Source organism: Mustelus asterias, chromosome 1 (genome assembly GCF_964213995.1).
Source record: "Mustelus asterias chromosome 1, sMusAst1.hap1.1, whole genome shotgun sequence".
Classification (NCBI taxonomy): domain Eukaryota; kingdom Metazoa; phylum Chordata; class Chondrichthyes; order Carcharhiniformes; family Triakidae; genus Mustelus; species Mustelus asterias.
In genome coordinates this window covers 105,509,684-105,536,926 of record NC_135801.1, presented here as the reverse complement: position 1 = coordinate 105,536,926, position 27,243 = coordinate 105,509,684, and the positions used below count along the sequence as shown (strand labels likewise).

The window sequence follows — 27,243 nt, the reverse complement described above, 5'->3', positions numbered from 1 at the left end:
GGCAAAAAAGCCAGCGTAATTAAGGACCTCACGCATCCCGGACATTCTCTCTTCCATCTTCCGTCGGGAAAAAGATACAAAAGTCTGAGGTCACATACCAACCAACTCAAAAACAGCTTCTTCCCTGCTGCTGTCAGACTTTTGAATGGACTTACCTTGCATTAAGTTGATCTTTCTCTACACCCTAGCTATGACTGTAACACTACATTCTGCACTCTCTTGTTTCCTTCTCAATGAACTGTATGCTTTGTATAGCGCGCCAGAAAAAATACTTTTCACTATGTTAATACATGTGACAAAAATTATTCAAATCAAATCCTTCTAACACCCCAAAGATTGGAGGTAAGAGTGGGAGAGACTGCTGGTCAGCCATGTTTGATGTGCAATGGCACCCCTCAAACTATAAGCCTCTGGCGACAGACTAGTGACCTTATTCCAGGAATTGCTAGCTTTGAAAACAGACAAAAGTATGCCTTAGTGAACCCCTAGGTATGGGAATTGAATTGGAATGAAATAGGTTCCATAGGTAATATGGCCATTCTCCATCATTTAGTCTATAAAGTGAGTGTTGCAGTCTTGCGTCAGACAGTATCACAGCTAAGTCCCTTCCTCTCACATGATCATGAGCAGAAACTATGGCTCATATTGGACCCTACTTGGCTGAGAGATGTTGAGACCAATTGCAGCATGTACATTCTCACCTTGATGTGAAGATGCCGGCTTTGGACTGGGGTGGGCACAATAAGAAGTCTCACAACACCAGGTTAAAGTCCAACAGGTTTATTTGGTAGCACGAGCTTTTGGAGCACTGCTCCTTCATCAGGTGAGTGGAGAGTTGGGTTCACAAACAGGGAAATATAGACACAGACTCAATTGCAAGATAATGGTTGGAATGAATCTTTACAGGTAATCAAGTCTTTACAGGTACAGACAATGTGAGTGGAGAGAGGTTTAATCACATTCCATCCATTCTGCCGGCTCAGGTGGAGAGGATCTCCAAGAAGATCGTGCATATCGACACAGGCTCTTTAACCTGTGCTTAATCCTCTCTCCATTCGCATTGTCTGTACCTGTAAAGACTTGATTACCTGTAAAGACTCACATTCCAACCATTATCTTGTAATTGAATCTGTGTCTATATTTGCCCTGTTTGTGAACCCAATTCTCCTCTCGCCTGATGAAGGAGCAGTGCTCCGAAAGCTCGTGCTACCAAATAAACCTGTTGGACTTTAACCTGGTGTTGTGAGACTTCTTACTATTCTCACCTTGGCAGTGATTAGCTAACTAGCCCACTTTAGTAAAGTCAGGCGGCAGGTGCTAGCCATGGAACTGCATCTGTCTTGAACCCTTTAGGAAAGGAGGGAATATGGATTTTAAAAAGATTAAATGAGGTGTCAAAAACATATGAATGTAAAACACAATGATAAAATACATATTACACTGAACATTTAATAATATAATAAATTATGTTACTTCACATTGAGAAATACATCAGCCATAAAACAGACTCCAAGTTTCAAAAAATGACATTCCATGGTTACTGAAAAATCTATGAAGATGTAAAAGCCAAATACACATGTATGTAGAAATATTCCCATTGAATGAAGCATTCAAAGCAATAAAATAATTTCTCTTTAACTTCGCCCACAAAGGAAAATATACTAATTTGTGTTTCTTACTGACATTTGACATCGAAGATCTGTAAAAAAAACTAAATGTTCTCTGAAGTAAGGTGAGTGAGTTCAGATGACAACCAGCTTTGCGAGTGAATCTCACAACTACCTTCAGCAGTTTCAACTGCTAAGCTGGATAGATTAGATGATCATTGCTTGTTGTCTAATCACATCATATTGCTATGATGTTTGCTCCATATGAATATAACTGCTGTTCATGTCCTGTTGACTTCAGAAACAAAACAAAACTGGAATCTACCAACTGACATTGGTAACACACATCCTTTAACTGTTAATGTGGTCTTTTCTTTATGAAAATATGTTATAATGGTGTCATTTCCCTTCTTTTCATGCATTGGAAATCTGGTAATGAAAAATGGTATCTAAGCTAAATGTACAGGCCACACATACAATGATATGAGCTGAAGCATCAAGCCTCTAGGCAGTCCTTTGTGAAGTTGTAGGTATTTGACTCAGTATGGTTTTCTTTGCTTTCTCTTGTGTATGAAAATAATTGTAGCGAGAAGTACAGTGGTGAGCAGAAGACAGAATCCAAAGAATATAAATATTTTTTCCTCTTTTATAAGTTGACACAAGGGGCAGTGTCTTGGTCTGTCCTCCTTGGGGCATTGTTTTCTTGACATTCCCAAAGGAAAACCATTGGCACTGATTAGTTTATTGTAAAACTCGACTGAAGTCTTTGGTTCAGATACATCGAGGAATCTCAATGGCAGCTCATTTGTATTTGTGTCCTTTAATTTCAAAGCATAGTATCCTCTGACATTGACTTGGTCTAGTAGGTGTGCTGTGGACAAAAATGAATATTTATTTCTTAAAATGTAAATCACATTCTCACATTTTAAAATTATTTTTCTCTCCAACCCACACATTATTCCCTGATAGCATGGGTGCTGCAGCCTTCTAGTAATGCCAGTCTGTAACCAGACTTTACAGAGTTTGCAAAAGTAGTACTGAGTTGACTTGCCTTCTGCATTTTCCTTTCAATCTTCACCTTCAGACAGGAGAGCTCCCATCCTCCTCACTCCCTGCCAAAGGTCAACCAAGACTTGGCAATCAACGTACGAGGAAGATATCAACAATGTTTATTTAAAACTCAATTTCTGCTACCTTTAAAGCTTGTTGGTAAACATCCTGCTCTGTGATACTGAGGCATGGAGACCAGGAAAATCCCAGTTTGACTCCTAGTCAGCTTTGGGTTTACTGATCCCAGCGAGACCAGTGGTTTCGTTAGAATCAGCCTCAATGTCCCTGAGTTAGAGTAAGAAAATCAATCCAGACCGTTGTCCAGTGACTAATACTGGAAAGAAGTGTTAGTGTGGACTTCAGCTGAGGGCATTATTGGATTTGGTAGTGATAGTCTCTGCAGTGGACTTGCATGCTGACAATCATTGTTCTGAAGACAGTGACCCACACTAGAATACAATTCTACCTGTTGTCCGTAGCACACTACAATCTAGCCCAAGTTCTCATTTTTCCTTTAAGAACGTCAAACCAACATTTTACTATGGAGGGAGGGGGAATTACTTCTGAGCCCACTTCTTCGCTTATTCTCCAAATATGGTTGTTTCCTGTAAGAATTAATTGCTAACAATCCCTCCTCTGTTTATTAACTCATCATAGAGTAAGGATGGGCTGTGGGATCGACCTGCTCTGTGGTTCATTGCCACACCGTTAGTTACTGAGAAACATTCATTTTGCAATTCTGGAACAATTTTTTCTTTGAAAGTTAATTTGAAGAGAAAATCAAAATTTATATTAAACACCAACTGCACAAACAATTGTTTACATTTGCTGAACCCCACTGAAACCAAATCTGGAGCAGAACTATGAAACCAAACTTTCTACATCATCTGAATGATTTTACACAATTATTTTTCCCGTGTTCTTCCCTTTCCTCCCCTCCTCAGTTCCTTCTGTGTATTGTTCTGCAAATGACCACTGTCCTCAGCAGTCGGATATGTTCAAACAAAGCCCCTGTTTTACATACCTCTGCAGACTCATTATATGTTCTGCATTAATCAAATAATACCAAGAATATCATATGGGTGGTATGAAAGAACAGCTATGGAAAAGTCTCTACCATTACTGGAAAGATTTGAGAAAGTCACAGGCCCTAACCAAGCAGAAGCATGGTTAAACTGATATCAGAGATTTTCTAGATATCAAATCTCGTTGGGCTTTGCTGTGAAGGTGAGCTCCACAAGCTCCGGTGAGCTCCGGCATCTCCACAAGGTGAGCCATGAACAGGTCAGTATGATGTGATATGTGATGGGTGGCTGTACAGATGATATCTTGGTGCAGTAGTCACTTAGATACAGATGGATGGAAAGCACAGACTAGTTTACTTTGCAACCCATGAACTGACAGAGACAGAACAGAGAGTTGCAGTCATAGAGAAAACACGAGCTTGGGCTTGAGAGAAGCTCACAGATCATATTCTTGGTCTCCACTTCAAGAGAGCATCACACCACAAGCCTTTCGTTCTGAGAAGTGAACAGAAAGGCCTCCAAGAATACAACAATTCAGACAGGGGATGAGAGGTTTGATGCAAAGATCAGGTATGTTTCAGGAAAGCAGGAGAAAACAACAGATTATTTGTCTCTTATCCCAGTAGCAAGGCACTAAAGGTGATGCACTCCTTGTTGAAGAGGTAGAAACCTTTGCATTGACAACTACCACAACTCTACCTGCAACAAATCAGTGATTGAATAAATTTGAAAAGCACCCATTAATTCCAACTCTTTGTTTCCTCTCTGCCAAACAGTTTTCTATCCATCTCAATACACTTGCCCCAATCCTATGCACTTTAATCTTGTATGATAATCTCTTTGCAGGACTTTGTCAAATGCTTTCTGAAAGTCCAAATATACCACATTGACCCGTCCCCCCCTTGTCAACTCTACTGGTTACATCTTCAAAGAGTTCCAACAGATTTGTTAAGATTTCCCCTATATAAATCCATGCTGACTCTCTCTGATCCTGCTTTCTAAATGCTCCGCTATAAAATCCTTGATAATGGATTCGAGAATTTTCCCCACTACTGATGTTAAGTTTACTGGTTTAACATTCCCTGTTATCTCTCTACCAGGGCGGCACGGTAGCACAGTGGTTAGCACTGCTGCTTCACAGCTCCAGGGTCCCAGGTTCGATTCCTGGCTCGGGTCATTGTCTGTGTGGAGTTTGCACATTCTCCTCGTGTCTGCGTGGGTTTCCTCCGGGTGCTCCGGTTTCCTCCCACAGTCCAAAGATGTGCAGGTTAGGTTGATTGGCCAGGTTAAAAATTGCCCCTTAGAGTCCTGGGATGTGTAGGTTAGAGGGATTAGCGGGTAAATATGTGGGGGTAGGGCCTGGGTGGGATTGTGGTCGGTGCAGACTCGATGGGCTGAATGGCCTCCTTCTGCACTGTAGGGTTTCTATGATTCTATGATACCTCCCTTTCTGAATATTGGAGTGACATTCGCTACCCTCCAATCTGCAAGGACTATAGAATCCTGGAAGATGACCACCAATGCATCCACTTTTTCTAGAGCCATTTCCTTAAGTACTCTGGGATGTAGATTATCAGGCCCTAGGGATTTATCCACTTTCAATCCCATCAATTTTCCCAGCACCATTTCTCTACTAATATTCATCTCCCTCAGTTCTTCTCTCTCACTAAAAAATTTTTATACAAAATTAAGGACTGAAAAACATCAGAGCTTAAAGTGGTTGTTAGTTTGATGTTTGCAATATAGAAATGGGAATCAGAGACTTGGGGAAGGTATAGTGTAATGTGTTGATTATTACTTTTTAATATGCTTCACCACATGATTCTCTCCCTCAAAGAACTCAAAGAACAGTGCAGCACAGAAACAGGCCTGTCAGCCCTCCAAGCCTGCGCCGATCACGTTTACACATCTAACCAACTGTTTATATCCCTCTATTCCCCATTTGTTCATATGCCTATCAAGATAAGTCTTAAATGTGGCTAACGTAACTGTCTCAACCACCTCACTTGGCAGTGCATTCCAGGCCCCCACACCCTCTGTGTAAAAAACTTCCCCCGCACATCTCCACTGAACCTTTCCCCCCTTATCTTAAATTTGTGCCCCCTTGTAATTGTCATTTCTGCCCTTGGGAAAAAGCTTTCAAATGTTCACCCGATCTATACCTCTCATAATTTTATAAATTTCTATCAGGTCGCCCCTCAGCCTCAGTCTTTCCAGGGAGAACAATCGCAGTTTATTCAATCCCTCCTCATAGCCAATATCCTCCATACCAGGCAACATCCTGGTAAACCTTTTCTGCACTCTTTCCAAAGCCTCCACGTCCTTCTAGTAGTGTGGTGACCAGAATTGGACACAGCATTCCAAATATGGTCGAGCCAATGTTTTATACAACTGTAACATAATTTGCCAACTTTTATACTCGATGCTCCATCCGATGAAGGTAAGCATGCCATATGCTTTCTTCACCACCTTTTCCACCTATGCTGCCACTTTAAATGATCTGTGGACCTGTTCTCCCAGATCTCATACAACATTGTGGAAAATAACAGTAAGACAAATTCAAATAAAGCCCTTATTTTACTTGCCTTCATCTCCAGGTTCATTATATATTTTGTATTAGTCAAACAATACCAAGATTATTAAATCCTCCATACTTCACTAGTATTAAACATAAGGGACATCACAGCTGAGTCCATCTTCACCCAATATCCAGATATTCATGTTTTCTGGAGGTGTTCTGGACAACAATCATGAATAGGAACTCTGGCTGTTCTTTACCCCTGCTTACTGAAGCCAATCAGAGCTGAATTCAGTCGACTTTGGAGTGACCCTGGATTACATGGTTTGGACCACTCCACAAAATAAGCTACTGGAGAAGCTCTAATGATCTCTTTATTTAATTTAATTTTTAACTATTGGTATAAATGGAATAAATTGTCAGTTGTGAGTTATCATGTCAGCTGCCTATGGGACAGAAACCTGGGATCACTGGTCTTCATAATGTTTCTCCTATGTATATAAATACCAACACTCACCTTTCAAAACCTCATTAATATAATTTTTATGATAATATATTCGAAGTTCATCACTGATGGTAGAACTGTCCCAAATCCCATTTGCCATGATATAAATGTCCATATTTCCATAGTGCGATTTGATCCACTGTAGGACTTTACGTATCCCCCATGGTGCGACTGCCATCTCAGGATGAGCTTGGCGGTAGGAGGGAAAAGGGAAGAAGGAATTGGAGGGGGATGGGAATGTCAGCAATGTTACATCTCTCAGCAAACTCCCATCATGATCCATTTCATACTTGGTCTGATTTTTGGGTTTGTGTAAGATAAGCCTTGTGGTAAAATGACTGATAGCGAAAAAGTCAGCAGTTCCTTTAATCATCCGTTTTTCTTCCTCAGTGAAGTGTGGTAAGAAGGAATTGGAGAGACGTTTTTCGTTCTTAGAGAGGATATATTCCCTCATTTTATGTGGATAATCTCCAGTCTTGAAAATGGCATCAGCAAACCAGGCTATTTGGAATTGCAGGAGCCTCTCAGCTGCTCTCCGGTGGGATTCCAGGAAAGGATTTGCTCGTTCTGCCCAGTCAGCTCGCAATGTCAGAGACACAAGACCATGGTACTTATTTCTGTAGTCTCTATTATAGGTATGCCAGACTAGGGCATGAGCAAAGATCATGTTGTGTGCTGCCCTGTAGATGTCAGTGCTTCTCTGAACATTTATGTTTGGTTCATTCATAGTCAGCCACAATTTGACCAAATCACCAAATTCTTGAAAGCATAATTTTGCATATTCATTGAAAGCAATGGCAGTCTGCCGATTGAGCCACCCTCCTGCATTCAGCAGTTGTGTAGGTAAGTCAATATCACCAGATGTTGGGTGGTACAAAATGACAGTGCTGGAAATATTCAGTTTTAACAGTTCGCTGATGATACATCGGTAATAACTTAGAATGCTTCTGTTTACACTGGACAGATTAGCCTGGGGTAGAATCTTGGCCCACTTGAAGGCAAAGCTGTAGTGAGTCACATTCATCTTCTTCACCAATGCTACATGTTGCTTGAAGTTGCTGAAATCAGTGCACTTAAGTGGACGGGGCGGCAGAGTCACTCCTTTGACTTTGTATAGTTTCTGATCTCCACTGCAGTTCCAAATGTAAAGGTTGTTATCAACAAATTCAGGTGACAAAAACACATTGTTTACCTGAAACCAAAGAAAAAAGTGAAAAGGAGGCTTATAGTTTTGGGTGTACTGCTCTAACATTGTAGCGAACAAATGTGTAATCCTGATTTCAAAATGTCATTGGGAAAGGATTCATGCTGGCAATTTGAAACTGAAAATGACCATGTAATTCAGAGACAGATGTCTTACCGGCAGCACTGTTTCAGCAATTCCCCAGGCGAAGTCACATGCAAACTGTCCATTCACCATCTGGGTGACCTCCGTCTTTGGAAAACCATTTTGGTTTATAATCTGTTTATAGAAGAATGCAGAAGATTTTGCAATCCTGGACTTGTTCTTACTGCTGAAATCCACATAAAACAAGCCCCTTCTAATATTATAGTTAAACTGCCATTCAAAGCCATCCAGTAGGGACCAGGCAGTATATCCAAACACGTTGACTCCATCAAAACGGATAGCTAACCGGAATGAAAAAAGAACAAATTAATGATCAAAAGGCATCAGAAGATATTGGCTTTTTTAATATACAAACCTTCTTTGTCCATTTGTTTCACATTAACCAGTTCTCATACCACACAAGTGCGTGGAAGGACAGTTTTCAATTTTCTTTTCCGATTTTCAGCGCTGGTCACATGAAGGCATTGATTCACTTCTGGAGTATAGTTCTGGGGAGTGCCAGGCACCCTCTGATGCCTTGTGCAAATGGTATTTATTCATGTGCAATAGTGAGTGTTGGGAAGTTATTCAGGCAGTAGAAGCAGAGTCTTTGAATGTTTTTAAGGCAGAAGTATCATAGAAACCCTACAGTGCAGAAAGAGGCCATTTGGCCCATCGAGTCTGCACCGACCACAATCCCACCCAGGCCCTACCCCTATATCCCTACATATTTTACCCGCTGATCCCTCTAATCTATGCATTTCAGGACACTAAGGGGCAATTTTAGCATGGCCAATCAACCTAACCCACACATCTTTGGACTGTGGGAGGATACCGGAGCACCCGGAGGAAACCCACGCAGACACGAGGAGAATGTGCAAACTCCACACAGATAGTGACCCAAGCCGGGAATCGAACCCAGGTCCCTGGAGCTGTGAAGCAGCAGTGCTAACCAACATGCTACCATGCCGTTAGGTAGATTCTTCATAAGAAAGGGGTGAAAGCTCATCGAGACTAGACAGGAATGTGAAGTTGAGGTTAAAATCATATCAACCACGATCTTAATGAATGATGGAGCAGGCTCAAAGAGCCAAGTGACCTACTCCTGCCCCTAATTTGTATGTTTGTAAGAGTCAATAAAACTGTACATGATCCTGTCCTCATCCCAAACTTAAATACATGCAGTTGCAACAGAAGTTAATGTACTGGACTGGGACACTGACCAATCTTCACCCAGAGACACTGAAACCAGCTCAAGGATACTATCTTCCAGCTGTGATATTCTCAGTCTATCCCCACACCTGTAATCAGTTAAGCCACTGAAGAGAAACTGGGGATAATCATAACTTTTATTTTAGTCACAGCTTTCGACTGAAAAATCCTTTAATCGTGCTAATTTTAGGAGGTGCAACAAAGTCACAGAAGCTCCAAATTTCTGCTGTTCAGGAAAGCTTCGAACTTCCATCTAATTCCTTTGCTGATTGGAACAATTCATATTAAAATCTGAGTAAACAGTGTGTAGTCGAGGAAGCAGGGACTGAACATTAGATAGATTAGGAAACAGTGAAAGAGTGATAGTGAGAATTACAAATGTGCAATAGTGAAATAGTGAAACGGGTGAGAGTGAAAATGGGGAGTGGGTGATAGTGAATGATAGTGGAATTCGATGAGAGTGGGTGAATTTCAGTAACCTATCTCCAACATTCCTCACAGCAACCATCCTTTCTCCTCCCAGTGATAATGCCAAATGCCAAATGGAGTAGGCCATTAGGAATTGGGTTAAGACTGCCCAAACATATTTCACAAAGGATGCATGTAGTGAAGAGCTAAGCCCAGAAATGGAAGGATAATGCACCAATTCACTGCAACACTCACTACATCCTTCACTCCCACTTTTGCTCATCATATGATCCAAGAATATTATGTGAAGATGAATTTGTGTAAAAGTCTGAGTAACATTTCAACCCTATTTCCACAACAACGTAGTGATGACCTTTATTCTGCTCGTCACACCTGCACTGGATCAATTATTTCTTTATTTTGTTCTACTATTACCATTCCTTTTGCCTTTGGCTCCATGACACTGTTGTCACTTAATCTCCCCTGCCCTCTAACCCATCACTGACCCCCTCTTTTTCTGCTACTCCCCCTTTTATAATAGCTTAAAACCCATCACACCTCTCTCTCTCTTCAGTTCTGAAGGAGAGTCATATTGGACTCAAAATGTTAACCCTGTTTATCCCTCCACAGATGCTGCCAGACCTGATGGGTTTTTCCAGCACTTCCTGTTTTTATTTCAGGTCTTCAGCCTCCACAGATTTTGCTTCTATTACAGTAATATCCTTGTGTAGTATTCATAGTTATAATTTTGCTTTGATCATAAATCAGAATTATTAAGGTCAAGAAGCAGATGATTGTTCAAGTAATGAAGCTGGATTGAGTTATAATTACTAGCTTAATAATCATGTCAGAAGGATTGGGTTTTCATGTCAATCTTGTTAGGTAAGGAGGGAAAAGCAAGATCAGGCTATTGAGTTGGGTGATCAGCCATGATCATAATGAATGGCGGAATAGGATCAAGAGGCTGAATAGCCTACTCCTGCTTCTATTTTTTATTTTTCTAAGTTTAGAGGTGAAAATTACATGGTAATCCATGGACTATTGGATATAGAGATATTAACACTGAAATATTCTCACCTTTCAACAACTCATTTATGAATTTTTTCATAAGGTAAATGGCAATGGTTTCTTCTGTTTTATCATGGCTATTAGAAAACCATCCATTCTCTGCAATCAAGATCCTGGGGTTGTTGTATTCCAGCTTAATCCAGGTCAGGACCTTCCCAAGATGCAGAGACATGCGATTTCCAAGTTTGAGAATGTGTTGCAGTGATCGAAAGATATTTGGACCAAAAGAAAATGCAAAGAAATCTGCAGTTCCATTGATAAAGCTCTTTTCCTTTTCAGTGAACACAGGTAAAGGAGGGTTGATTTGTATTTTCAAGCTGTCAGGGTAGTCACCATCCACAAAGATTGGTTTGGCAAACCACCCAAGCACCAGGTCCATGGACGACTGAAAGTGTTTATAGTTGAAGCTGTTATTCTTTGGTTCAATCCAATGGGAGCCCAATACTATGGACACAAAGCCTTTCTGCAAGCTGCGAAACTGGATGTCATAAGTGTGCCAGACTGTTGCATGTGCCTGCAAGAAGAAAACAATATAGTATTGAGCTTCTAATAGTAGCTTATGTGACCAGAGATCCAAAGCTTCTTTTAAATGTATAGAGCCATGGGACTGGGTTTTATGGCCCCTCCACCAGGTGCGTTTTCAGTGAGGGGGGCACAAAATGTATGTCAGGTGACCAGTCCACCACCTTCTCGCCCCACCCCAACCTATTTCCCAGAACATGAAAGTGAAGAGGGGTGAGCAAGGCGCTGACTAGGCTGCCCACCCTTAGGCCTATTGAGGCCTTGAAACTGCCCAATTAAGTGGCAATTAAGAACCTCATCAGCCTCCACTGCCGTGTAACACTGGGCAGTGACAGACTGACAAGGATGCAAAGGCCATTTTTGAAAATGTTTCTCTGAAAAGGTGGGAAGAAAGGAGAGGCTCATCAATGGGGGGAGTGCCCTGTTGCACATGACCACCACCCCTCCGCCCCTCACAAGATGTCACACCCCCATCTTTTGTTCCTCCTCACTTGCCCTCCCTAGGCTCTCTGATTTTCCACCCCCCCCATCCTAAAAGCCTGAGATTTACCAGTCTCTGGTAGCCATGATATTCTTCAAGGGGTCTCCTTGAAGTCCCAGCAGCACCCATGAATGAACTCTGGCACTGCTGGGACTGCGAGTGCTGCTGGCCCATTAGATTGGCCAGCAGTTCTCAAGGGTGGAACTTGCTGTGCGCTGAGGGGGAGCAGCTCAACCCTCAACCTGTTTAGTGTGTTATCGCTGGGGGGCAGGTTTCTTAGAAGCTTGTCCGGTCTGAATGAACTTTCCTTCCAGGAGGACGATCAGTTCAGCGCACGCACACACACACGATAACCAGCCCCCCTCCCCCCCACCGCCATCCCGCCCACCTCTGAAATCCAACCCGTGGTTATTCTTTAGGGCAGTGTACGGTGTTGTCACAAATAAATGCCACTATGCAAATATCCATCCTGGAAACTATAGTGGCAATTATATAATTGTAGGAAGGATGTGAAGGCATGGAGAGGGTGCAGGAAAGAATCAGGAGAATAGTTACAAGGCTGAGGAGCTTCAGTTATGTTGATTGGAAAATATGAGCTGTTCTCCTCAGAGAAGAGAGAGTGAGAGAAGATTTGATAGATATGTAAAAAATCACGAGGAGTGTGGACAGAATAGAAAGGATGGGAGAATCTATTCCCAATGGTAAAAGGATCGAGAACCTGAGGGCACAGATTTAAGGTGATCGACAAAAGAAGCAACAGCGACATGAAGAAAAGCTTTTTCTCACAGTGAGTATTTGGGATCTGGAATGCACTGCCTGAAAGTGTGGTGGAAGCAGATTCAATCATGCATAATTTATCTAAAGAGGAAAAACATGCAGGGCTATGGGCAAAGCAAGAGGAGTGCCAGAAAGGCAATGCAGGCAGCAGAGACCATTCTCTTTCTGAGCTGTAATCATTCTAGGATTCTACATTCAGTAATCCTAACATCTTGGGAAGTCACAGGCTGCAAGCTCACTATCCCAGTGTGTGACTCTCTGAGAATCTTACTCTCCACTGGGAGAGCTGGCATGTGGGATCAGTCCTTGCAAACATTATAAAACCATTGAGTGACAATTACTCCTAATGAGTGAAACCTGACAGTCTGGCAATATTATCTTTTTGGATTCTCTTCATTGTCTCCAGTGCTCGCCTCTCTTTTTCTGGTGCCAGGGTACAAGTTCATGGACTCCTGTAGATTATTGTCAGACATGCAGAGAACAAAGGAGAAATGAGATAAAATATACAAATGTAAAATCAGCAATAGAACCAGCAAATGGGTGAGAGGTCGATGTGTTTCTCGTTTTATTTCCTGGTTTATATTCCAGGGCTCATCCGATATTTGGAATTGATAGGGAGTTAGTGAGGATAGAGGCGTGAGCCAAGTAACCACATCTTTTCTGTATCAAACCAGGAACATAATAAATTGAGAACCACAGTATCCTTGTGTCCTCCTACTAGATCTCTTGCTTAATTTATATTTTTATATTTTCTGACATTTCCTTAATGTTTGCTGTTCCCCTTCCCCTTCGTTGAGAAATTCATTAATTACTAAAACAATGGGTGGGATTCTCCAGTCTCACCCATGGCGGGACCTGTTGCGAGTGAGAATAGAAAATTTGGCGTTCCAGCCAAAACTCCATTCACTTTCAGCAGCATCAGAAAATCCCAGCTGCAAATGAGGACAGAAAATTTTGGCCCATATCTTTTCTGGGGTGGGAAATGGTGCTGGCTTGTGCTGCTCCAGAAACAATGGCATTTCTCTCAGGCTTCCCCTGTTCCTATATGAGAGATGAGAAGGCTCAGGGGATATAATCCTGTCAGTGGACTTGTTGACTTTTCCAGGTTGTGCCCTTTTACGGGCCTTCTTCCTTTGGGGTCAACAACACATCAAATAACAGAGTTCAAGTTGCTGCAGCTGCTTCAATTATGCAAAAATATCCTATTTGGTGCTTCCTAACCAGAAGGAGGCTACCTGTAGTGGATACTAATAATATTTAATGAAGGTACTCTGAGGAAAATTGGACAGAGTCATGGCGATATCGCACTAGCCGGATGAACATCTGATGGTAAAATGATCAAAGGGAAAATTTAGCTCCAGGTGCTAGCAAAGTATTTAATTGTGGAGGACAGTCCTGTCTCCATCAAGTATCTGCCTGAGTATTGTTAGTGGTTGGTGAGTCAGTTAGCTCAGTTGGCTGGTTCAATTCCTGTACTGGCTGAGGTTATCCATGAAGGCCTGTCTTCTCAATGTGGCCCCTTACCTGAGGTATGGTGATCCTCAAATTAAATCACCACCAGTCGACTCTCCCCTTTGAGGGGGAGAACAGCCTATGGTCATCTGGGACGATGGTGACTTTACCTTTTTTTTACCTTTATTAGTGGTCAAGAAACCTCTCTAGATCAGGGCCTAATGGCATTTCAGAGATTTCATGCTACCACAGCTGAGATCAGCTAACTTAGCCACAACAACTTACACTTATATGGTGCCTTCAATGTAGTAAGGCATCCCAAGGCACTTCACAAGAGTACTTGCAATGAAAATTTCACATCAAATCACATTAGGACACGTGACCAAAAACTTGATCAAAAGATAGTTTTAAGGGAAGTCTTAGAGGAGGAAAGGAGGGAATTCCAGAACTCAGGTAGCTTAGTATATGTGGAGCAATGAAATTTGGGATGTTCAAGAGACCTGAATAGGAGGAGTGCAGAGATCTTATAGGGTTGTAAAGCTGGAGGAGGTTATAGAGATAGGGAGGCGTGAGGCCTTGGAGGGATCTGAAAATGATAGTTTTAAGACCATTTGCCAGACTGGAAGCTAATGTAGGTGATTGAGCATAGAGGTGGTGGGTATATGGGACATGATGAGAGATAGGACACTAACAGGAGAATTTTGTGTAAGCTCAAATGTATAAAGGGTACAAGATGGAGGCCGAAAATTTCACAGTATCTTCAGTGCAGTGTTAATGTAAGCCTTACTTCTGACTAATAAATAAACTTTAAACTTTAGAGAGTATTGGAATGGTGCAATCTAAACTTAACAAAGGCACTGATAGGGATTTCAGCAGCAGATAAGCTGAGGCCGGGGTATGGTGAATTGATGTTTTGTAGATGAAAGTAGGCAACTTTGGTAAGGTAGTAGATATGGGGTCAGAAATTCATTAAGATCAAAGAGGAAAGCAGGTTGCAAACAATCTGCTTCAGCTTTAGACAGTGGCCAGGGTGAGAGCTGAAATCAATGGCTGGGGAATGGAGTTTATGACAGAAAACTGTGGCTTTGGTCTTCCCAATATTTAGTTGCAGGAAATTTTCTCTCATCCAATACTGGATGTCATACTAACAGTGTGACAAATCTGAAACAGTAGAAAGGTCAAGAGGAATAATGGTGAGATAGTGCTCGATGTTGTCAACGTACATGTGAAACATGATGTTGCTTTCAGTTGATGCCAGTACAAATGATTAAACTTGAGCGCTTCAAGTCCACAGCCGGAATTTTCCGACCATTCACGCCAGTGGAATTCTCTGGTCCTGCTACAGTGAATGTAGATTTGGCTGAGCACCAAATTCTCCATCCTTGCTCGGAGCTGTGGCAGGGTGTGAACAGCTGGAAAATTCTGGCCCATTTGTCTAAATTCCTCACTGAGGAGGAGCTTCTTTTACTGAACCGTCCGGGAGCTTCTGAATTATGAATTACAACTGTGCAACATACTATTGTCTTGTCAACATTTAAGTGGCCTTGTTTTGATTGTATTAAAGGTGCAACATGATAGTCTAATAGGAATATTGCAGTATGCGGCTGGCTCCAGCTTGCTGTCCATGGCATTTTAACATTCAAATCCATCCATTCAATTCTAATGAGTTTAGTTGACTCTTATCCAAGTTACTTCTGATAAGAACTAAACTCTGAACCTTTGTTTCATTTAGTATTTGTTTTCTTAGCTTCAATTTTGTTTCCTTTATACATTCCTTAGGTGGAGATTATGTAGTGCACTGGCCAGTGTCCCTGCCTCTAAGCCAGATGCTCCAGGGTCATCTCCCACCCAGGACTTGATGGCCGAGGATTCTGCATTCATAATGCACCTAAACAGGCTGAGTATCAACTGTTAAATCATTCCAATACATGCCAATGAACATACAAACATATGAACATACATATTAGAAGGAAGAGTAGGCCACTCAGCTCTTTGAGCCTCAGTAAGATCACAGCTGATCTGATTGTAACTTCAACCCCACATTCCTGCCTATCCCCAATGACATTTCACCTCCTTGTGAATGGGGAATCTAAATGGCAGGAGGTAAGAATGGGAGTGATTCCTGGTCAGTCATGTGATGGCACAAAATTAGAGCCTCGACCATCACAATTCATAGCTCCAGAAAAAGTGTACATTGCACAGAGACTCCTGGGAGGGAGGGCCAGTTGGTTGGGTGGCTGGTGTGGATCCAATTCGTGCCAATAGCAAGGGTTTCGATCCCCGTTTCAGCTGAGGTGGATTCAGGACATGCCTCTGTGCCCTAGTCATGGTGCTGTGAGTCAGACCTGCCTTTGGGTAGAGAACTGACGAAGAATATATTCCTTATGACAGCCTTTCTACCTGATGTTTAATGCTTGTTACTCTTGCATTGAAACATTCTCTCTCCACTCACGTTGTTTGTTTCTTAAAGACTTGATTAGCTGTAAGTATTCACATTCCAACCATTATTCATGTAAATTGAGTCTGTGTCTTTATATGCCCTGTTTGTGAACAGAATTCCCACTCACCTGAAGAAGGGGCTTGGAGCTCCGAAAGCTTGTGTGGCTTTTGCTACCAAATAAACCCGTTGGACTTTAACCTGGTGTTGTTAAACTTCTTACTGTTGAAACATTTCACCAGTCTTTCCTTTTCAGATGTTTGTTGATCTGCTCTGAATTTCTAGTATTTTTATTCTTTTTATTTCAGTCACTGACTGGTTATTCTCCAGTGGTGGAGCAAGTGGGGTCCCATTGGACATGAAGGTTAGAACTAAATAAATTCTCTGTGGTAGATGGGTGGCACGGTGGCACAGTGGTTAGTGCTGCTGCCTCACAGCGCCAGGGACCCGGGTTCAATTCCTAGCTTGGGTCACCCTCTGTGTGTGAGTTTGCACATTCTCCCTGTGTCTGTGTGGGTTTCCTCTGGGTGCTCTGATTTCCTCCCACAGTCTGAAAGACATGCTGGTTAGGTACATTGGCCACGTGAAATTCTCCCTCAGCGTACCCGAACAGGCAATGGAGTGTGGCGACTAGGGGATTTTCACAGTAATTTCATTGCAGTGTTAATGTAAGCCTACTTGTGACTAATAAATAAACTTTTTTTTAAAGACATGATAACCTGATACCCAAGCAAGGCATGAGCCGCCACAAAACCCCAGTGATCTCGGTTCATGGGACTTGGTGGGTTAGATTTGTCAATGAGGCTGTGATTTTTCCCACTCTGATAACCATGCGAGCCAATGCCTTCATGGATAGGATGGTTCTGTCTACAGACAGGAGGCTTAGGCTTGTGCTAGTGAGTGGATGACATTCCAGCCTTAATCCTTTCCACACTTGGGGTCCCTAAACCTTGTTTTTTGGCTAAACTTCATCTGAACACTCAGTACTTGGGAGCATGGGGTGTGCCCCTAAACGTGGAGAGTTTAATATTTCACATTAAGCAACCAGAAACTCTACCTGTCTGGATTTCTCAGTAGCTTAGTTTGAGGATTCTTAAACATGTGGTGGGTTTCGATGATTGTGAGACACCAACTTACCGATAATAGTTTGGATTTCTGGCACTTTTTAAGATCCAAATTTCTATAGAACTCATTTCAGAAAGTAATACAATTAGTAGTCGTAACCATGGTGTTTGTCCCCTTTAAGGGTCAAACTGCAGAGAGGGTCACATGACCTGGTAACCAATCATGGACCAGGGTGAGGGAATCGTCCTAACACGCCTGTGGTTGCCTTGCAGATTCGATCCTGGAAGCTGACTCGCAGAAGGCTGCAAAATCTCATTATTATAGTTATATTGTATAGTTGGTGAAGGCACATTATCATCCAAAGCCCTTAGTCATCCTGCAGTGGTTTAAGTTTAATTCAATGGGCAGAGCCACCGGGGAGACCATTGCAACCTATATAACCAAGCTGAGACAGATCTCAGAGCACTGCGAATTTGGAGCCACTCTGAAGAGAGATTAAGCCATATTATATACGAAAGGATGAATTAAGTTGCATGGACGGCATCATACCTTAAGAGCAAGTGTAGTTGTCCCTGCACCAGGAAGGGGTTGCAATTAGCTGAACTGCATAGTGCCTACTTGGGTATATCAATGATGAAGATGCTCGCCAGGAGTTATATTTGATAGCCTGGCATTGGTGCCAACATTGAGAGTCTAGTAAAGCACTATGAAAAATGCCAGTTGCAACAAAGGTTGCCTGCTACAGCCCCATTGCACTGGTGGGAATGTGGATACAAGTCCATGTAGGTTATGTTGAGCCGTTTTTGGGCACAATGTTTTTGCTACTGGTCGATGCTCATTCAAAGTGAATGGAAGTGTTTGAATTGAAGTCTTTGACGTCAAATTCTACAGTTAAGAAATTGGGTCAACGTTTTTCAACTCATTGGATACCTGAAGTCATAATGCTGCATAATGGAACAGCCTTCAGTGTTGAATTTCAAAATTTCACCTCCATAAATGGTATCAAGCACATCAGGTCTGCGCCTTACCAACAAGCATCCAATAGACTGGCTGAACGAGCAGTCCAAATCTTCAAGGTGGGCCTTAAGATGCAGTTCAGGGGCGACTCTAGAGATCACGATTCCTTCTGGGCTATAGGACCACTCCACATTCTACTGCAGGAGTGTCGCCAGTGGAGTTATTGATGGACTGGCATCTTAGGATCGGATTAAGCCTGGCGTTTCCAAATTTGCCAGGAAGGGTAGAGGCCAGTCGATGCAATCAGAAGAAAAATTATGATTTAGTCAAATCAGCGAGGCAATTTTCAGTAGATGAAGCCGCGTATGTCAGAAATTTTGGAAGCAGCTCAAGTTGGGTCCTAGGAGTTGTAATGTCAGAAACAGGACCTGTGTCTTTTGAAGTGGATGCACAAGGAAAACGTGTCTGGAATCCAAGAGGACGAGAGTTGTCCCAGCAGCCAGTACTGACGCCACATTGCCAGCAGGAAACGTTGTTGGCTATCCAAGCAGTGAGGTACCATATCAGCCTGTGACAGGCGAGTCTGTCGTCCACATGGAACCCGATGAAGCTGAGTTACCAATATTTGAGGCGGATACCTGGTATAATGGTTTCTGCAGAAAGCACCCCTGTGGAAACACCCCTGACACTAGAAATTGGAAACCACCTGAGAGAGACTTCATTTATGATGGACTGATTTATGTGTTAAAAGTTATAATTGCTGGGTACTGAGTAAATCAATTATTTTAAATTGAAGAAAAGACTTAGGGGGGGAGAGATAAGAGATAACCCTTTGAGGGTGAACTGCAGAGAGGGTCGCATAACCTGGATCACCAATCAGGGGCCAGGGTGAGGGATCACCCTAACAAGCCCAGCTTGCCTAGCAAATTCAACCCAGGAATCTGACTGGCAACAAACACAGGCCGTAAAATGATAAATATTACAGTTGTTATTTCCCTAACTGGTGAACCGGAGTTATTACAGTAACTTTTGAGTTGAACATTGCAATGAAACTTTTATGATGTGGAGATGCTGGCGTTGGACTGGGGTGGGCACATCAGGTGACTCACCTGATGAAGGAGCAGCGCTCCGAAAGCTCGTGATTCCAAATAAACCTGTTGGACTTTAACCTGGTTTTGTGAGACTTCTTACTGTGAAACCTTCAGGAATGCTGACCATGATTCTTCCAAAAGCTCTGAATTGGCAGGAAAACTGTTCTAGATCCCAACTGTTTTCTCAGTTCAGCTTCTTAACTGAATTTCTGCACTCTGTGCACTGCAGAGATCCCAGTCGTGAATATGATTAAAAACGCAGGGGGGAGGCGGAGCCTATTCGCGCCGGAGTCTGACAGTTCTGGAACTCTGCGCATGCGCAATGGTCCCGATCTGTCAGACTCCCTGTTTGCTGGCCCAGCCCGATCGCTGGCCAACCCGGGATCCCCACAGTGCTGCCCCTCCAGTGCCCCCCAGCACCCCCCCCCCCTCCACAGCCCGGTCATGGCTCCCACAACAATTCCTGGGCCAACGCTGACCCCCCCCCCGCCCTGGAGCACCCCGATGTGCAGCCCCCAGCAGTGGCAATCCCCCCACCCCCCTCATACCGGCAGACCCCTCCTGGGTTAGACCTCCCCCCGGAGGCAGGCCCCCATCCCCACCCCCGACAGACCCCCCCCACCAACCCACTCCAATTGATGCCCTCCCTCCAGCCCAACCGGATCCTGTCTGCAGAGTGGCAGTGGGACCCCCCACCCCTACCAATTGCCCCTTGACCCTGCCCACACTAGGCCCCGCCCCCTTGGCACTGCTCGATGCACGGTGCGCAGTGCCAAGGTGCCCCAAGGGCATGGGCACTTTGCCCCTTGGGCAGTGCCAGGGAGGACAGGCTAGCACTGCCAGGGTGCCCATGCCCAGGGGGCATCACCGCCCGACCCCCTGGGGGGGCCCCAGTTGGCCCCTCCCATTCCGGCGGGGTCTCCCGCTAGTTCCCCAAACGTGGGGAGCTAGTCTAAACCTTGCCGGAATGAAGTACTCTTGGCGGGGTGGGAAATTCAATTGGGACTGGAAAGTTCCCGATAATTAGATTTAAAACAAATTTAAAACATATTAAAAAAGATCCAAATTACTTACCTGCCTTTGCGCCGGTTTCCAGTGTGATCTGACCGGCGAATGTTCGCCGGCTCTGGGAGATGTACATGCGTTCCCGGTGCACGCGCAAATCCCTGTTCAAGGCCGCAGACGCACGTCTCCCATCGTGACCCGTCAGAAAAGTTGCAGGTCACGATGGGAGAATCGCGCGGCCAGCTATTTCAAAAATCTTTCTGTGCCTGGTCACTAGGTGGTGCAGTACTGCTGTTCAAACTAAAAGGGCGACTGAAGTTGAAAACAGTTCAGATGGTGAAATTTAATTAGAATTACTGAGTGCTTGCTGTTACATACAAGCGCATATTTTTGGTATAACCCCTTACCAATCCCAATAGATTTCACCGTTACTGGATGTTCCAAGAATGAAAAGCAATAGGTTGAAAAAGAGTGTGCAAGTGAACTGAAGGGATAATGGAAAATATCTTGTTTTTCCAAATGGATCTTCAGCAAAAACACCAGAAGGTTTTTCTCTTTCTATCTATTTGCAGCAGTGTTTTGACAGCACCATATGGGCTGAGAAAATTGGCTCCTGTCTAATTTAAATTCTTGGTGTATTCGCTGCCTTAAGGTGTAGTGGCAGAAATATATTTAAGTTGTTCAACATATCGTTACAACTAAAGGTAGGATTAATCCAAAAGGTGGCTTTTTTGTGGGGGTGGAGGGCAGGTAAGCAGGTATGCAGTGGGTAGTTCTCAGGTAAGTTCCTGGTCTGTACAGCACGGGCGGCACGGTAGTACAGTGGTTAGCACTGCTGCTTCACAGCTCCAGGGACCTGGGTTCAATTCCCGGCTTGGGTCACTGTGTGTGCGGAGTTTGCATATTCTCCTCATGTCTGCGTGGGTTTCCTCCGGGTGCTCTGGTTTCCTCCCACATTCCAAAGATGTGCGGGTTAGGTTGATTGGCCATGCTAAAAATTGTCCCTTAGTGTCCTGAGATGCGTAGGTTAGAGAGATTAGTGGGTAAATATGTAGGGATATGGGGGATTGTGGTTGGTGCAGACTCGATGGGCCAAATGGCCTCTGTCTGCATTGTAGGGTTTCTATGATGATGGGGGGGAGCGGGGGTGTCAAGTTTAAAGTTTATTTATTAGTCACAAGTAGGCTTACATTACCACTGCAATGAGGTTACTGTGAAAATCCCCCAGGTCTGTACTGAGTCAGTTGATCACAGCTAATTTGCCATGTGAATTAAAGACAGGAACATAAATGACAGGGAAGGGTGGGTTGTAATTTGAACCTAGTTTGTCCTGAAACTTTGTCAAGATTTATGCCTCATGTTTAACATGCAGTCCAATTTTACCTTCTATTGAAGTCACCCCCTTCAGTGGCACAGAAGTCCCAGGTGTCTCCACTGATCAGAAGTTGAACTGGACCAATAATATCAACAGCATGGCTACTCTGTGACATATGGCTCATTCGTTGACCCTTATAACCTCTCAGCTATCCATAAGGCTCGAGTCAGAGATTTGATGGAATACGGCACTCTCGTGGATATGTGTAGCCACAATAGCACCAAAGAAACTCAAACACCATCCAGGAATGAACTTAATTTCTGATCGCCGTAAGTGTGATCTACAGAATGTACAGCAGCAAATCATCACAGTTACTTCAACAGTAACTCACTCTTTTTCCTCTGGCCTCTATCACTGAGATAGACAAAAGCAGCAATGTCATAGAAATCCTATCACCTGTAAGTTCTGTCCACATCAACATCATCTTAACGTAGCTGCATATCATCGGTTTTTCATGTTTGCTAAATTAATGTCCTGGATTTCTCTACCGAGCTATTGTAGGGATTATCATCACAAAGACTGCAGCAATTCAATGAGAAAGCTCAGTAGCACCTTCTCACAGCAACTTGGGATGGGCACTAAATGTGATGTTTTTAGTGATACTCCCATCCTCAGAACATTAAATAAAAGTGGGTAGGTTATTGAGTACAGGATATTGAGGGCAAGATTAGTTAATTCAGCATTGACTGGAAATTGAATCTTGATTCTTTCTTTCATTATTCCTGTTTCAAACCCCTCCAGACCTCCTTTCTACCCTATTCCTGCAATCCTACATTCCAGCACACATGCTCTGTTCTTCTGGCTCTGGTCCACTTTGGTTCCCCTTCACTTACTCTGTTGATGAGGGCACCTCAGATACCACTTCCCTGAATGCTGGAAATCTCCTTCATGGTGTCACTGGTAGCACTGCTGGCTTTGAGTTAGATGGATTTAAGTCATATTCCAGGACTTGAAAGCATAATTCAGGCCAAAAATGTACCACCGAGGGAGAACTACTTCGGCACAGGTGCTATAGTTGAGATGAGATATTAAACTCATACCTTATCTGATTTTTACTTTGATATAAAGAAATCTTATGGAACCTGGAGAAGAAGTGCATGGAGTTCTCTGGATATTGATTGGCAAATACTTCTATAACCATCACCACTAAAATAAACCATTCAAATAGTCATTCTTCTGATTTGCGGGACATAGTAGAGAAACTGTTGGAGATTCACAGCAAGATTGTATACCTGAAGCATCACAACCTGTTTTATTCTCTATTCAGATGCTGGATGCCCCTGTACATCTCCTACTGTTTCTCTTTATTTCAGATGTCTTGCATTTGGAGTTTTACCCCTTTTATTTTGCTGTTTATGGGATCTTTCCATGACTTCCTACAACATGGCTGCACTTCAAAAATTAATCCATTGGGTGAGAAGTACTTAGGCAGTCCTTAAAGCTTGGTAGGATGTTACATAAAGGCAAATTTGTTCATTCTTTATTTGCAAAACTGCTTCTTCTTGCCATCCCTCTCCCCACCTGCTCGACATTGTGCTTACAATCGTACCTTCGATCACCTCATCTAATTTATCTCCTGCTGCCTTCTCAATGTCTTTCAATAACAGCACCTTGAGAAATTTGGCAAGTGATTCAGTTCCACACTCAGCAGAATTCTCTATCAACTGACTTGAAGAAGCAACAAATTCCCACATCACCCAAACACTCGAGACATGAATTTTTGTGGTGGTTTCACTGATCTTCTACAGGAATTATTATGAATTTTCCCTGGTTTTAGTTTTGTTTTGGGGGTGTGGGCAAGAATAGGCAGTAATTAATAAGCAGCAATTAATAAAATGGCAGATAAGCTGAACCTGAGTTTGGGTGAATGCTGTACCTTTTTAGCTTTTTAACTTCAAACCTAAAATGTAAATTCCTGCATGTTTCAGCAGCTGCTTCCAATCCCCAAGTACTGAGCACCTTCAATTTTCCCAAACAAACAATGCAGAAATAATGATTTATTTCACACTAAAGCATGCCGGGGTGATCAAATGTTGTGGTGAAAAATAAGGAACACTCCTTATTTTTAATCCTTAACATTTATGGGAAAGCAGGATGCTGTAAGAGCAGGGTGGGCTTCCAGAGCTGTGAGGGGGGTGGAAACAGGAGGAGATGGGTCACTGCGCATGAACTAGATTTAAAACCCAAATTACATGAAACATGATTCCCCAAATGCATGCAATCCAGGACACAGGACAATGGGCTCAATTACTGGGCAATCCCATAAAAGAGGGGGCACTTGGTCACTTTTCGATGCCTCAAAAATTTACCCCAGAAAAAGTGAGAAGAAAATCTTCGGGCAAACTTAAAATAAACAGGAACTTCCACTCTCTCAACTTGTTATTGTGTTGCTGAAAAACACCAGGGGTGGGACTTTCCAGCTGCACTCACCCCAAAACTGGAAAATCCCACCTGAGGTCAACGGACCTTTGCATGGGTGGAGGGTGGGATGGGAAAATTCCCCCCATGACTGGAGTAAAATCTCTGTATACTCAATTATCAAAGAATACTTTTAAATGGGAAACACACATTTGTGTTCCCTTCCAAAATTGTAGTTAATGTTCCCCGGGTACTCCACCTTAAGGTACTAGTATATATTTGACTTCATCATAGAATATCATAGAAACCCTACAGTGCAGAAGGAGGCCATTCGGCCCATCAAGTCTGCACCGACAACAATCCCACCCCCAGGTCCTATCCTCACAACCCAATACATTTACCCTGTTAATCCCTCTAACCTATACATCCTGGGACACTAAGGGACAGTAATTTAGCTAGACTTGTGGCACATTTCATGGTACACAGCTGGCAGGGATCACTAATGGGATTGCAGGTTACATAACTAAATGGAGTATAATAACAAAAAGGTTGGATATCCTTGCTATAGTTACAGTCTGCTTAGATACTTTAGAATCTACTCCATAGATTGCTTTCAGAAAAAACAAACATTGTGGAGGGCAAATTATAAATAATGAAGGATTTATTTGGTGTTTCTTATTTAAATTAAAAGTTACACAAGAAAATCTTTGAAACATTTTACACCAACGTTAATGTTAGTCTGGAGTCAGGCCACCTCGCCAACAAGAGCTTGTTTTTATATAGTGACTTTTAAGCATGGTGAGAAGTTGAGGGAGGGGAGAAGCAATCTCTCAACCTTTGAGACGAAACCCTTTGAAGCACTATGAAAAAGATTGAGGTCATTGAAAGCAGAGATAAGACAACAACTCAACAGCTACAGAAACATTATTCAGGGTAAAATCCTCCTTCCATGAGAAGCCGGTGAATAAAAGGCAAAATGCTGCGGAAGCTGGAAACCGCAAGGTGTTCTGAAGAAGTCATATTTGACTCAAACTGTTGAGTGGGATTTTCTGGCCCTTCCTGCCGGCAGGATCTTCTGGTCTCGCCAAAGGCACTCCCCCCAGCCCCCCTCCCCCCGTAGCAGGTCCCCCAGCAATGGGATGTGCAAGCAAAATGCTGTAGACAATCCTGCCCATTAACTCTATTTCTCTCTCCATTGATACTGCCAGACATGCTAGTTACTTCCCGCACTTTCTGCGTTTGTTATAAAAGCAGAAGAATATCTGTTTCCCTCCATAATTAATGATCCATTAACAGATTAATGTTCCCAAAAATCAAGACTGCATGTTCCCAAAATTTCAATAACGTGTCATTCAGTTTTATGAAAATGTAGATCCCCTTTTCTTTACAGGAGAAACATTTCTGTAATATTAAATAAAAGTGAAAAATAAATAAATGTATCCTCTTTTTTACCTTAATCAAGTTGTGCCCGACGGTATACATTGCTGCAGAGTTATCTTTCTGTCCAGGGGGATATTTCCCTGTTTTGTATCCATGCCAGGCTATTAGGAAAGGATTGTAGATGGTGATCCAATATTTAACACGATCCCCAAACGCCTGAAAGCAGAACTTAGCGTATTCATTAAATATCCCAATCATTGCCTCACTGCTCCAGCCTCCGTACTGTTCTTGCAAAGCTAAAGGCAGATCCCAGTGGTAGAGGGTGACAATGGGAGTTATTTTTCTCTCTATCAAGGAGTCGATAAGTGTATTGTAGTACTGAAGCCCCTTGTTGTTGACAGACCCCACTATTCCATTTGGAAATAGCCGGGGCCAGGAGATGGAGAAAAGGTAAGAAGTGACTCCCAGGGATTCGAGAGCCATCAAGTCCTTGTCTAAGAAGGTATAGCTGTTACTGGAGATATCTGCAGTTGCATTGTTGAATCTGAAGTATTCCGTGTGGGTAAAGTGATCCCAGACAGAAGGTCCTTTTCCATCCTTCTTCCAACCTCCTTCGATCTGAAATGCAGAAGTTCCCACACCCCACATGAAATTTCTAGGAAAGGTATCATACAAGAAGAGCTCACTTTTCTTCAGGTAATTGCGGCTCCATTTGTTTTCCCAGACAACTTTTCCTGCCCCAGGATCTCCTTGAACAGTAACAGTTGCTCCAATATAAAGCAGAAAGAGAGCTATGAAAGGTCTCCTTAATCCACGCTCAGTCATTGTGCATGTGTGGATCTCTAAACAGATCTGAGTCAGTTCATTGTTGTAAAAATAACACCGAAATGCAGCAGTCTTTCTCCATTAAAAGTGAACCAACCACTAGTTTAAGTGCGTGGTTATATCTGATCTCTGTCAATGATTAGCTGCTTCTGGACTTCTAGCTATGGCTGTTTAAATATTGTCAGTAAAGCAGCACATCGGATAGGTCTGTGTCAGAATTCATCATCTTCAAGGTGTATAATAATACTGGAAAACATGTATATCATGTAATATAATCCACTAATAATGAACTAATATCTATGTGTCTATCTAGTTACCTATCTCTCTATCAATCTATCTGCACTAGTGGAGCTCCATGGCACAGCTTGTGAAATGATAGTGTTGTACTATGTAACACATTGTATATTATCTCTGAAACCTCTCCTTACACCCACAATAATTGCGCAAACAAAATCAAACGTCCTCCTGCAACTATTTCTCTTCATTTCCCTCATTATCCATTATTTTTTGTGTTGTACTCTCTGTATTTTTTCCTTCTCTTCCATTCCCACCACGGACTTTGAAAAATGCACAAGCCGTAATCCTGGCAGATATACCGGGATTGCATCTGCCTGTGTCCTCTAGCACTCACCCTGCTGGAATCAGTGGGACTAATTAGCAGAGATGGGTAGGTTTCTGTGTAACAAGGGGAATTCTCAGGTGCTCGTCTTCTCTATAATGCTGGAAACACCAGAATTGACTGTCATCACGGTGGGTGACTAATCACCCTCCCTGCAGATCTCATAGTCACTCTTTGGC

At 42.9% G+C, this 27,243-nt stretch overlaps 1 protein-coding gene across 1 annotated transcript; it reads right to left on the bottom strand.

Annotated features, from left to right (window-relative positions):
- Nucleotides 1-1,425: 1,425 nt before the first annotated feature.
- LOC144495741 (beta-klotho-like) lies at nucleotides 1,426-26,520 on the bottom strand. Its single transcript, XM_078216128.1, has 5 exons — nucleotides 25,693-26,520; nucleotides 10,730-11,234; nucleotides 8,066-8,334; nucleotides 6,718-7,897; nucleotides 1,426-2,478 (listed from the first exon to the last, which is right to left on the bottom strand). Exons 1-5 carry the CDS (start codon nucleotides 26,443-26,445, stop codon nucleotides 2,147-2,149), a joined length of 3,039 nt encoding a protein of 1,012 aa, XP_078072254.1. The 5' UTR covers nucleotides 26,446-26,520; the 3' UTR covers nucleotides 1,426-2,146.
- Between the last annotated feature and the right edge of the window lie 723 nt (nucleotides 26,521-27,243).

Coding starts and splice junctions, on each gene's coding strand:
- LOC144495741 (XM_078216128.1), bottom strand. CDS start 26,445: ATGACTGAGCGTGGATTAAGGAGACCTTTCATAGCTCTCTTTCTGCTT. Junction 8,335..10,729: donor CATAAATGAGTTGTTGAAAG/GTGAGAATATTT, acceptor CATTCCGGTTAG/CTATCCGTTTTGATGGAGTC. Junction 7,898..8,065: donor TTGCTGAAACAGTGCTGCCG/GTAAGACATCTG, acceptor CTTTGGTTTCAG/GTAAACAATGTGTTTTTGTC.